The sequence below is a fragment of the Calonectris borealis genome, chromosome 1 (assembly GCF_964195595.1).
Source record: "Calonectris borealis chromosome 1, bCalBor7.hap1.2, whole genome shotgun sequence".
Taxonomy (NCBI): domain Eukaryota; kingdom Metazoa; phylum Chordata; class Aves; order Procellariiformes; family Procellariidae; genus Calonectris; species Calonectris borealis.
In genome coordinates this window covers 60407530-60419971 of record NC_134312.1, presented here as the reverse complement: position 1 = coordinate 60419971, position 12442 = coordinate 60407530, and the positions used below count along the sequence as shown (strand labels likewise).

General features: G+C 42.9%; 1 protein-coding gene across 1 annotated transcript; it reads right to left on the bottom strand.

Annotated features, from left to right (window-relative positions):
- Window positions 1-968: 968 nt before the first annotated feature.
- RTCB (RNA 2',3'-cyclic phosphate and 5'-OH ligase) lies at window positions 969-12442 on the bottom strand. Its single transcript, XM_075156568.1, has 12 exons — window positions 12201-12442; window positions 11987-12065; window positions 11212-11279; window positions 9300-9399; window positions 7875-8031; window positions 7106-7262; window positions 5834-5993; window positions 5340-5515; window positions 4550-4738; window positions 3966-4076; window positions 3146-3265; window positions 969-2057 (listed from the first exon to the last, which is right to left on the bottom strand). Exons 1-12 carry the CDS (start codon window positions 12291-12293, stop codon window positions 1950-1952), a joined length of 1518 nt encoding a protein of 505 aa, XP_075012669.1. The 5' UTR covers window positions 12294-12442; the 3' UTR covers window positions 969-1949.

Sequence of the window (12442 nt, the reverse complement as noted above, 5' to 3'; positions counted from 1 at the left end):
TATGACAGCACCTCCATGGTACACACGGTATCTGCTTGTTGTAAGAAACTGAAATTTGTCTCTAAACAGCAATGGTAGGTAAAAGTTAAAAGGGGAACTTTGTTTGAGAAATGCTTCTTTATTTTTAAATATGAATGTTTCAAGGGTTCCCTTGCTTTTCACATCAGATAGTCTGAAATATTTATAGACAGAAACTTCTGCATGGAACATGCACTTCTGCAAAGATTTGACACCAACAATTTGTCTTTCAGTCACTGGAACCTAATTCACATTTCTAAGTGAAATTATTTTTATTTGAAATTCAGCAAGTCTGTTTCAGACCTCAGCAATGGCAATCTGGAACAATTCCACTGGAGAAAGCAGGGGAAAACAAGAAACTGTCTTTAAAGTCAGACTCACAAGGACTCTCAGCAGTGACTATTACTGCATGTGCTGCTTCTGAACCTGCAGCAAATACAGTATTTGAACTTAAGAAACCAGTAAGCACAAAGTGATTAAGACAGTAAAATGCCATTATGCCTCCCGAGATCAACAGGTTTCAGCTAAGATCCTAAACTTAAAGGGATGTTTCATCAAAGGCACTCAGTCCATCAATCACTATCTGCTCCTTTTACATGAGTCCCTGGCAGGGCTCCACTCTTGCTTTGAGATTTTGTTTTCCTCCAGCCGCCCTCTTGTGTCTGCGTGCAGGCTTACAGGCAGGCTCCAGCCCCTATCCAGCGAGGTGGACCCAGCAGGCCCCGAGAAAGACAAATCGTAGCTATCACACTCTTGTCATAACCAAGTTGAGAAAACGGCACTGTATTGTCCTTCTCTTGTATCCTGCAAGAAATTCCGACATCTGCATGTTTCTTTGCAAGATCCATCAGCTGAAGTCACAAAATGTGGTGGGTTTCAAGCTCATATATGTACTTAAAAGTGGACAACGGACATTTTAGCCACAGAATAAACATGACACAGACACACTGCAGTGTCCATCTTCCCATTTTATTTGTAATCCCCAAAATGATCCAGTGGGGATGGTCAGCTTCCCCTCCAGTCTTGGTTAATGAATGTAAAAGAAACATCAGAAGTCACATCATACTGGGCCTGACCCTGCAATTGGACTCAGTTGAATCCGAGCAGTAATATCTAATCCAACTTTTACATGCTTAGGGCTTTCCAAAATGTTGGATTAGCACATCTATAAATTGTTAAATCACAACTTTTACTGGGCAAACAAAACCTTTCAAAGCAACACACTCAGTCCTACTAGCATTTCCACAAGACTGTGAAACACCTACTTGCACTGAGCCAAGTACACCAGGTGCTGTGTTAAATGGAAGAGGGTGGGGGAAGAGGGGAGGACTGTGCCTCAAGCCTAGCTAGACCCTCTCAACCCAAGCGGGAGACCACTCCCAACTCCGTATTTCTTACCCAATTGCCACAAAACATGCAACAATATAGACTATGCATAAAGGTATCTGCAAACAGAGCAACCTCTCCCTGCCCAGAAGTGCTATACCCTGCCTATCAGAGTACTTCTATATGCAGAAAGAGCTCCAGGCACTCAGGTGTGGAGACAGCAGGTCTGGTTCATACGCCATCTTTGCTGATGGAGGTGGTCCTGCAGCACAGCAATTAGTGACAACTCGGGCAAGTCTGAAGTCCTGCCTGTGGAATCATCAGGCAAAATGGGGGAGGGACTGCATATAAAACCCAAGACGTACTTATTTCTTTGCCTTTTCCTCACAAGAAAAGAACACCGCATAACAAGGAGGGGGGTGGGGGGCATTAATTATGCCTAGGAGTGGTTAAAAATAGGGGTGTCCTCAACTGTTGTATTTCCAGAACAGGGATGTGATATCTGAGCATCCTACAGAGTCCAAGAGGTGTGGGAAGATGATGATTCTAGTCAGTTTTGTGTAAGGCCTGGAGATGTCAGTGCGTTTCTGCTGCTTTGTCAGTTCCTAGCCTTTTATAACAGCAATAGGTCTCAGTTTAATGGCTTTCTTGCTGATGCCAGCTGCATGGCAGGTGTTAACCACATCTGTCACATTCTTATAAGACTCTGGTGCCTGGAGGGGGAAGAGAGAAGAAAAAAAAGAAAAGACAAAACTATAAACAACCCAAAGTCACAGGAAGTTAGATGTAGGCTTTTGATATCCCCTCTTTGCAAAAAACAGAATCGTATGAATTGAGGGTGTAGAAGTAGGTGAACATATTGAGAATCTGGCCACCTTACATATCTAAGAAATCTATGAGACACTTAGCTTTCCAAATAAGCTTTCACCATATTTCAGATAAAATACTAGCTATTTTGGTTCAGTTTTCCCTATATTCTCAGATAATCCAGTCCACCAGCATGTGAGAATGTCAAGCCTCATTATCTGGCAGTCTATCAGTCACTCCAACTTCCTCCTTACAGATAGCCTTGAAGATTTATCTTCACTGCCCATTAGTGACAGGAATCAGGGTTGAACTCTAGAGCTTTCCCCTCCAGCATTCTGACAAGGAAGCTGCTCTTAAATAGAGATTTTGATGTGATCAACATGTTTGTACAACACCAACACCCGTAACAACATAGTTCCAAATGATTAACATGCTTATATGAGTGAGGTTGTGAACAGAAAAGACATTCTATCATGTTAATGCAGAGGAACTGGAAGTCATAATATTCAAAGTTTTCTACCCATTCAGAGTTCTCTTCTTGCGCAAATATAGGAATTCATCTTAAAAGAGGCAGATCTCTCATACACTGCTAATAATCTACATGACAGCTGCAGTGTAAAGTAAGTTAGTAAGTTGAAAGCTGGGACAACATCATTCAAGAAGAGAATCCATAAAACATAACTACTTTTGTGATGCTCACACAAAGACTTCTCAGGGTCGATAGTAATTATCCCTATTGCCAGGCAGAAGAGGAAGAAAACATACCCACCAAAACCCGTCAAACAGGCATCTCCCCTTTCAGCAGGATTTTAGGGACAGGGAAGACTTCACATTATTTTCCAAAAAATTGGATAGTTCTATTGGAAATCACACAAGCTGTATATTTAGAGTACTAGCAATCACTTAGCACTGCAAAAAGTCAAGTCAGGGAGGGTAATTCAGCCAAAGAGCAAGACTCCCTTTTCCCTCTCAGATAATAAAGTATTAAACTCACTTCCTCCATGACCAGTTTGGGAGAAGCAACACGGATGGCAATGCCCATATCAGCCAGCTTGTCCAAGACATCCTGGAAGTCCAAGTTACGTCGAGATTTGGCTCGAGACAGTGCACGACCCTAGACAGCAGTTTTGTTAGTTCTATTTTTTGTAGCGGTTTTGAAAAACAGAACTCCTTCTTATTAAAGAAAAACATTACTACATTATAAGTAAACACAGAATGGCTGAGAGCACAGACCACAGTAAGCCACAAAACGGGAAATGAATTTAGATTTGAGTTGATGGGCTCCTGCAAAATCACACATCTGGTATGATGGCTAGGAAAGTTCCATGTGTATAACATACTAGTCTGCAAGTGTCTTTTTACCCAAACCACTTGTCAGACAGTGTTCAGGAATCAGAGTTTTACTGAAGCTATTTATCTTCCTCAATCATCCTGTCTCACGCTGTAAATAACAGGAGAGAAAACACCTTCTTCTGAGGAGTTTTATATGGACAGCCTCAGCACAGTTAATCCTTCTTATTAGCTCAGAGATACCAGAATTTGGTAAAAGGAGTTCATTCTCCACATCTTCATCTTAACATTTGCCTTGTATAAAGCAGCACCCCCTAAATTTTCTGCAGGAGTAGTCAAAACTGCTCAGTAAGGGGCAAAAAGGACTTCTAGCCTGCAGTCCTCCTGGGGTGGGATTACTATGGTAAGGCTACTCTCTACTTGTATGATCAACACATGAATCACACACTGGATGACCCTTGAACAACCTTGTTCTCTGGATGACAGTCCCATTCCAATCCCTTCCTGAAATAACTTTGACTTACAGCTCCATGGCAAGTAGTTCCGAAGGTCTCAGTCATGCCTTGCTCTGTGCCAGTAAGAACATAGCTACAGGTGCCCATAGTCCCGCCGATCAAAACAGGCTGTCCAGTCAGCTGTGGATGCAAAGTGTTAATTAATTCACAATAAAAAGCCTAAAAAACTCATTCTTAATAAAAGTCTGAGAGGAACCATATCTCCAGAAAAGGAGGTCAGGTTCACATTCCCTCAGAGCGTGTCTGATCTCAAGGATTCTGGAGAACTAACTGCACTGAAAGATGTAGACCAGCAGATCGAAAGACTTGTGTCCAACAGACAGACAAGGCAAAACACTGAAGCCTGCCCTAGGTATGAAACACTTCTTTCCCTTCATGATCTTCCAACCATTGTGGGTGTGGAGCAGAACAGGGAGCTCAGTGTCCCAAAGATCGAACACATAGACAAGCAGAATGTTGCCATCCCATTAGGGTTCCAGTGCTGTTAGCTCAAAAAAGGAACTCACAGCATTTAGATCTCTGTTAGGGACCCTAAAATTGGCTGATTCATCCAGAATTCTCTTCTGATTTCCTTCTCCCACAGCTAAACTTACTTGATAATCAACAGCGATAAGAGGATGGTGAGGAGGGAAGGCCCTGGTTGATCCTTTTCTGTGCACCAGCAGAGTCCGCTCCTTTCCATCCACTACATGTTGCTCCACTTTGGCAATGTTGTGAGACACATCATAGATAACGTGCATATCAAGGTCATCTGGGGTTGTGTTGAAGACTTTGGCAAAGGCCTAAAAAGAGAGCAAATCAGGATGTGAAATACAGGAAGGTAACTGCTATGTACATTTGGAAGATTTACAATCTTTTTAAGAATTAAAAGGAACAAATTTGCTTGAAAGTGTTTCCTACTGACAAGTCAGTGACCTAAACACTTGGCATGGCAGGTAAGAAACTTCAGTGAGATTCAGCCACAATGGAATTGAATACAACAGTACTGAGTGTGACAGAATTGGACTGTCTAGATTGTTTAACTGCCCATTGGCAGCTTTAATGCTGGAATTCAGTCAGATATCAGCTAGACAAATTCTTGCAACTCTGAAAAGATGGCTTCAGCAGTGTAAAAACAATTTTCTTGTAACCACTTCTTCCAGTTCAAGGCATTTTCAAAAATATTGCCTAAGTGGCTTCTGCAAGTACAATCCAGTGATGTTGAGAGGTTTTAGATGGCTTGCCATGACTGCAGCTTTGTGTAAGTCTCTCCAGAAAACATACTTTAAGAAACACAAAAATGAAAATTATGTTAAATACTGCAGCTACTCTCTGTCCATATGTCTGGGATAAAGCAGGAGATGTGTACCAAAATATCTGCATCAGAGACAACTCTGCTCCTACCTGTCTTGTTAGAAAAGTCATTGAAGAGCGGTTGACCCAGGCATAGTTTCCAGCAGCTGCCATTCCCTTCAAGTAATCCTGTCCCTCTGCAGAGGCAATCCTGGCACATGCCAGCTGGCGATCATTCACTATGATTTTGTCCCGTTTCATAGCTTTTTCCATAGCCACCAATGCATCTGGCAAATAAAAACAGTAAGTCTAAGTGACTTATTAATTTTGTTTCAATCTGTGAGATTAACATGGGTGTCTATAATTTATATTCTGAACTCATCTGTCCGATGGTCAAACCTACAGCTTCTTCTCAAATGCAAAAGCAAATCTGTGGCAGAACATTATCAGTTATTTGCAAACAGACAACCCCCGTCAGGGCAACTCGGAATAGACTCAGCAATTACACTGTAAGAAATGCTCTTTGGTGCTAGAGTTTACTGTCAATACAAGACCATACTGAGGAGTTCGCTTCACTCCAGCTACCTACGCCAGTCAGATCGTACCTGTGGCAACTTGGTGGCCCAGGCCTCTGCTGCCACTGTGGATCATCACGCACACCTGCCCTTTGTGGTCGATGCCCATCTTCCTGGCAGCATATTCGTTGTAAATGTCATCCACAACCTGGATCTCGGCGTAATGATTTCCAGCTCCCAGGGTCCCCAGCTGCCAATCACAACACACTGATCAGACAGTGCTAGTAAAGCAGCCTCTGGGAGCACAGGGAAAGCTACGGGAATACAGGAATAGGGCAAATTGCTACAGAAGGTTTTAGTTTTAGAAAAGTTTTTCCAGGGAAAAAACCCAAACATACAAACTGAAAGGAAGTAGAACACAGTAGCATCATCACTGTCCTCTTTGTTCAGATTTATAACTATTTTTACTGTTGGAACAAGACTGCAATTAAACAAAAGGATCTACAGACTGTGCTGCCACTTTTTTCCAACTTACTTGGGCCTAGTTGAAAGATGGGAAGAGTACAGAGTATTAAGAATTCATCTCCAGTTAGTATAGGCAAGGCAGACATATAGCCTTTACTTGGTTATAACTCCACAAGGAAGTTACAACATCCTGTTAATTAGGTACTTACAACCTTTCTGTAGATTAAAGCAAGATATTCCATTTCCAAGCCCAAATTTTTCAACTCCATAACAGATGATCACTTATTTGCAAGGCAAATGTAAAAATTGAGGACTTAAAGATTATTTTGAGGTTAAAATGCTATAATCTTGCAGCACCACAATTCATAAAACTCAAGAAGTCACATAAAAGAAAGCTTTACAAATGGTAGCATTAATACAGCCATCTCAAAAGTGTTCCACCCAGAGCAATGAGATACTATGTATAGAAATTAAATCCAACCCTTGAACTGCAATTCAAAGTTATGAGCTAGTTCCATTTATCACGATATCCTTCCTTGCTCTGCTATTAACTTGCTGAGCAAACAAGGAGAAAAGTTGCAGAATAACTTGCCTGTCTCTTAAAAACAAAACTACATCTGAATGGGGAAATGCCACCAAACATGAATTCCAGCACCAGCTGTTAACTGATGAAAAAGTAACTGATGGCCCCACGGACCTTGGGTATGCCCAGTATTGTTTCCCTCTGTTACAGTTCTGTCAAGAATTACTCAGAAACGGCCCCACGATCTCACCTTTCCCCCTGCCCAGAAATGCTAGGCAGAGTTTCAAGAAAAGACACAAAATTAGAGAACTACCCACTAACCTTTACATTTGAACCCTGGGAGCACTCACAGCCCTCCTGAAACATAACATTACCTGAGGCAGGCCTCTCTTCTTTGCTCTTGAGGAGACCTTGTTGGGGTCAGCCTGCAGCATTCTTCCATATTCCTCACAGTGTTCCTTGTCCTCTGCCCAGGCATAGCCTTCCCGGAGAGACCAGTCCACACCCATCTCTAGCGCCTCTTCCAAATCCCTGCCAATTATCAAACACCGACATAAGGTGGTTATCCTTGGAAATACTCAAAACTCCACTGGGTATGGCCCTGAGCAACCTGATATAACTTTGTTGTTAGATCTACCTTCAGAGTTAGCCCTCCTTCGTGCAAGGAGTTGGATGAGATGACCTCAAGAGATGCCATCCAATCTATATTATTCTATGATTTTATGATCAGCCCCCAACTCCCCTAACAAGAAGTCCAACCTCTTAATACTTCATTAAAATCAAGCTCTACAAATATATTAACTTTAGATAGATGATTACTTTTTCCTCCTTGTTGTGTGAGGAATATCCTATTTTCTCTCTCATCCCTTTCAAAAAAATACCTTCATGGAGGTTTTCTGTGAGAAGAAATGAGAACCTTTCAAGAACTTTTAGTTATTTCAGGGTTTTAAATGGGGGAAGAAACACTGATTTTGTGCACTGATGATTATGCCAGTCCTACTGGTGAAGCACATATGCAGAAAGAATGGGAAGAGTTTTAGAATTACTTTTTCTTTCTTAAAGTCTCCCACTAATGAATCTTTCATCAAAATAAACACCAGAGACGTCCCCTCTAGTGATGTGCACACAAAGTCATTCTCTTACTTGGCATTCATGGGGATGACACCTTTGGAACCGACACCAACAGGAATGTGGTCAAACATAGCCTGGGCGAGCTGCTCCTTCACAGGCTGCACATCACTTTCATCCAAATTTGTACGCAGTAAGCGGACACCACAGTTGATGTCAAATCCGACACCACCTAGAAGTGTAGAAAAAGCCATGGTGTTAATAAAGAAAGTGTGCTGATGGCGAGCACTTGCTGAATATTCACCTTAAGTCAGTGTCCCTGCTGACAGGGAGTATATATTGAATGCTGTGATCTTACACCTTCTTTCTGACACAATACTGGGAAAAAGACAGAACTGCATTAAGCTTCATTTTAATAGATTTATCTGAAGCCTCAGATTTCAAGACGGCCAAAAATGTAACCTTGCAGAGAAAAACTTGAAAACTCTTAAAAAAAACCAAACAGTTTTTTAGCCTCGAGCATGTGCTCTACAGACATAGCTGCACAATTGCCTGCAGAGCTCTCTGTTTACAGAGTTGCTCCAGCAAGTAGACAAAGAGAAGTAGACACAACTATAAAATATACTGTCCACAGAAAGCAGAGAGGATGTTCCTGTTCTTCTGTCTAAGGACAGAAGAAAAGTGACAGATCTCAGCATGGCTCCCTGATGTAAGATGTTCTCAAAAGCAAGTCCCTGAAAGCAAACCCTTTTTGAATCTTCACTGGAATAAATAATAACTAGTTATAAGAAGTGGTAAGTACTTACAAGGAATATTAAACTTCAGTACTTAGTGTTTTGCTTAACTCTTACTATTTAACAAAAATAAATACTGCAGGACAAGGCCTAATGTGCAAGATCAATCATGCCACCTTTAGTATGAAGGTTTTGGTATTAACTAGTTTCAGAGGGGGGATACCAGACTAACAGATCTCGGGTTTGAGTCAATCAGGAACACTGGAACTGCCTGAAGCAAACCTGAAACATGTTTCATGACAACCACAAAAGCATCTCCAGACCATCAGTAATTAAAAGACCCAGGTGTTTATTAAAAAGACAGACATATTTTAAGGTCACATTTTTAATAAAGTGTAGAAATATTCTCAAAAGATGTTTTCAAACATTGCTCAAAGAAAATAGTCAGTTCTTTATCAACCTGGCAAAAACCAAGTTCAAAGTCTGGTGCTCTCCCTTCAAAACTGAGTGATATCACGAGCCCAAGCCAAAAATCCAAGGGCAATTCTCTCTGTACTGTTTAGATGTTTTCAGTGTAACCACCTGCTCCATAAAGAATAAAGATTCTGAGTGGAAGAATTAAGCACCTTTTAACTCCCTATATTTCACATATTTTTTGCTTTGGTTCTGTATATAAAGTACTGTAAAGACCTGCCATTTCAAAAAGTATTTTTATGCCATCCCAGATATTTCTCAGTGCAGGTTAAGTCAAGTCAGTCATCCTTACCTGGTGAAACCACTGCTTCAGGATCATTCATATCAAAGGCAGCCATGTTGCCAATGGCAAACCCATAGCCAGAATGGACATCTGGAAGGCCTATTGATCTCTGAAAGAGAATGAAGGCAATTTTAAAGTTTTATGAAACTCTACGCTGCACAGAGTCACCTTGGTTATGCTTTGCCCTGTGGCAGTGGTTGTCACATTTGCAAACAAATATATGAAAAAGAGAACGGATGTTCAGATGTTGATGGAGTAAACACATCAATTAAGGTAAGTATCTGAACTCCTGCAGTTACAGGACAGACAGTCAAAGAAACCAGAGGGCAGATCTCACTCTGAAGCAAACACCCAGTGGCTCATCAGCTAAGAAGCCCTCTTGGCTCTATTGACCAGATCTCAAGAAAACTTAAGAGGAGCTTAAGCACCTAAATGTAGGAACTGTGATCTCAAACTGAATTCTAACCTAGCTTTTTCTTGGACTCAAGAGTCCTTGCATTCAAAACTTATGCAGTCAATAGCTTATGAGTAGCATAAAGCAGAGACATAAGAGTAAAGATGAGTTCGTCTTTACCAAGTTCCATCTAGAGACATCTGTAATATTTAAATACTGTAAATGTAACAAGGGAAGAGTTCAATGCTATGGAATGGAATCATAAAACAGTCAGCATTTTCTCTTCTTAGCTGTGTCATCAAACACTGACCAAAGACTGCACCCTGCAGGTAGGAAAAAGTCATCCTTTTAGGATGGTATCTTGATAGAATAGGAGAAGATAAGAGCTGTGTCAATTTATGAAAGAATTCTTTTTACTGAACCTTTTCATATTACTACTAATTAAAGAAAGTAAGAGCGTGCTTCTATACAGCTCCACAAGTCCAAAGTATATGTAGGCTGGCAAGTTTAGATTAGGACACCACAAACAGCACTCCACGATCTATTTAAGCAAACAAAAAAAAAAAAGCTCCAAACACCCAAAAAGCTGTCAGAAATTGTAACTTTTCAATGTGTGTTAAACTGTTACCATATATTAAAAAGAACAGTACTTTTCAGTGGGATTATGTGCTGCTTCTGCCTCCCCTTGCCATCACCAAGAAACCTCTTGGTTTAGAAATAAAAAGTGAAGATTTGAACACACAGATGATTGTAACATCTCTCCTACGAACTACCAACCAAAATTTCCATTTTAACAGGTTGTTACTATTCTATCTTACTCCCTTTTTGGTTGACCACTAAGGCATTTTAACAGCGTGATGGGCTGCCTTTTACTGCAGCCAGAAATTCAAAACTTTTGCCAAGTCACCGAGAGAAACAATTAAAAAAAGAAAATTCCATTACTTATTACTTATTAACATATGCTATATTGAATGTGAAAAAGATCATTTCCACATCGTACTTAGTGCTTCTTGAAGTGACACAGCTTGGATTTTCCTCCCGCACCATCGTATCTGATGCTTCGCTTCCAAAAATGCACAGGGCGAGGGAAAGGAGTTTTGAGAGTATGGGAAGGCTCGCTACTAACATTAGGGCAGCAACAATAATATAGACAACAATATCGCCTCCTGCTCTCTCCTCACTTCTCCATGCATTCCAGATCAGCAGAGGCAACTCAAAAACAATAAACAATATAAGCGGTGAGGGAAAGGTGGCTCAAGCAAATCGAAACAGGATAAAGCGATGCTAAAAAAGCTTCAGGTCAAAAGGGAGTCAATGAAGTAAGAGGATACTTCCGTTTCTGACAACTTAGTTTTACAGCCTGACCTTGCAAACATTCCTTACTCAGAGACAGGTTCTTAACACACAGAGTCTCTTGAAAAGAACTTTGGTCCATATCCCTTCTCACAACGGAGTTCTCATTTGGAAGGCAATAATTCCTGGCAAATAGGAACAGAAAAAGAACAAATTTTCAGAACAGTTACCCACGTGAACAATGCCAGGTAACGCAGCCACATTCCCAATCTGTTTCATAGCAGGTAAAAAGCCACCTGCACCTGAAAGAGAGAGAAAAAAAAAAAAGGTACGTAATCTGATAATTTACCATGGTAATCACAATAGAGCACTTTCTAAAGAGGTTGCTCAGAACACCAGCAAATTGGAAGTCAGCCACCAACAAGTATTCTAATCTGGTATAAAGTGCCTAGCATTATGCACAATCTGCAGTTTCATTAAATGATGTATTATGCCAAAGTCCTCCTTCTGCTGTGTTAGTACCAACGCAGACTGATCTCTGCTAACAACAGAAGAGTGTTATCACCAGCCCAGCTGTCAGATCTGGAGCCAGCCCTGCGCTCCAGCCCCACACAGAACAGACAGGCCTAGGCTACAGACCCCACCAAAGTGAACTCTGAGAGCAGGCATTCAGGGAATGCTCCGGAGCACAGAGGTCAGCCGACAAGGCTGTTCCCACCCGTCTGATCGCTACAGCTGCAGGTGCAGGTGACACCCCTCTGCTGCTCACCAGGCCGCGCTGGCTGGCGAGAACACTCGTTCCTGTGTGCTGCCCCTCCAGACCGGCCAGCCGGGACACGCACCGGGCCTCCCTCGGCTGCCTCTGCTACACCCTGGTCCCTTCAGGGCCCTCGGACAGCACGATGTGAACCCAGGCGCTCAGTGAGGGCTTCGAGGCCACGGCACGGACCGTGTGAGGACACTCCCCGGCTCAGAGGGTCCCCACCCCGCTCCCCCCCGCCGGACGCACCTCCGCCGCGGCAGGCGTTGCGCAGCTCCTCGAACATCAGCTTCTCCAGCGGGTCGTTCACGTAGAAAACACCCTCCACCTGCGGGGAGAGTTGTCAGGGCGGCCGACATCGGGCCGGGGCTGCGGCCGGCACCGGGCCGGGCCACCCCTCCTCCTTCCCCCCGCCCCGGGTACCCAAGGGCTCCTGGTTGAGCCCAGCCCCCCTCCCACGCACGTGCATATTCGGCACGAAGCCCTTCTTGATCCGCCAGCAGTTCTTGTCGATCTTGTCCAGGTACTGCAGCTCATCGTTGTAGCTGCGGCTCATGGCGGCGGCGCTGCTCCCGCTCGGCGGCTCCGCGTCAGCGCGGCCGCCAGCACCCAGCACGCAGCCAACGGCCGGGAACCGACGGCGGCTGCTGAGGGTCAAACTTCCTGCGGGAGGGCGGGGAGCTGACGGCTGCTGGCGCCCCCTGG

Excerpts from the sequence above, each read along its gene's own strand:
- RTCB (XM_075156568.1), bottom strand. The coding sequence starts at position 12,293 with ATGAGCCGCAGCTACAACGATGAGCTGCAGTACCTGGACAAGATCGAC. Across the intron at positions 5,516-5,833 it reads GGGCCACCAAGTTGCCACAG|ATGCATTGGTGGCTATGGAA; the intron begins GTACGATCTGAC and ends TTTATTTGCCAG. Across the intron at positions 2,058-3,145 it reads CCAAACTGGTCATGGAGGAA|GCACCAGAGTCTTATAAGAA; the intron begins GTGAGTTTAATA and ends TTCCCCCTCCAG.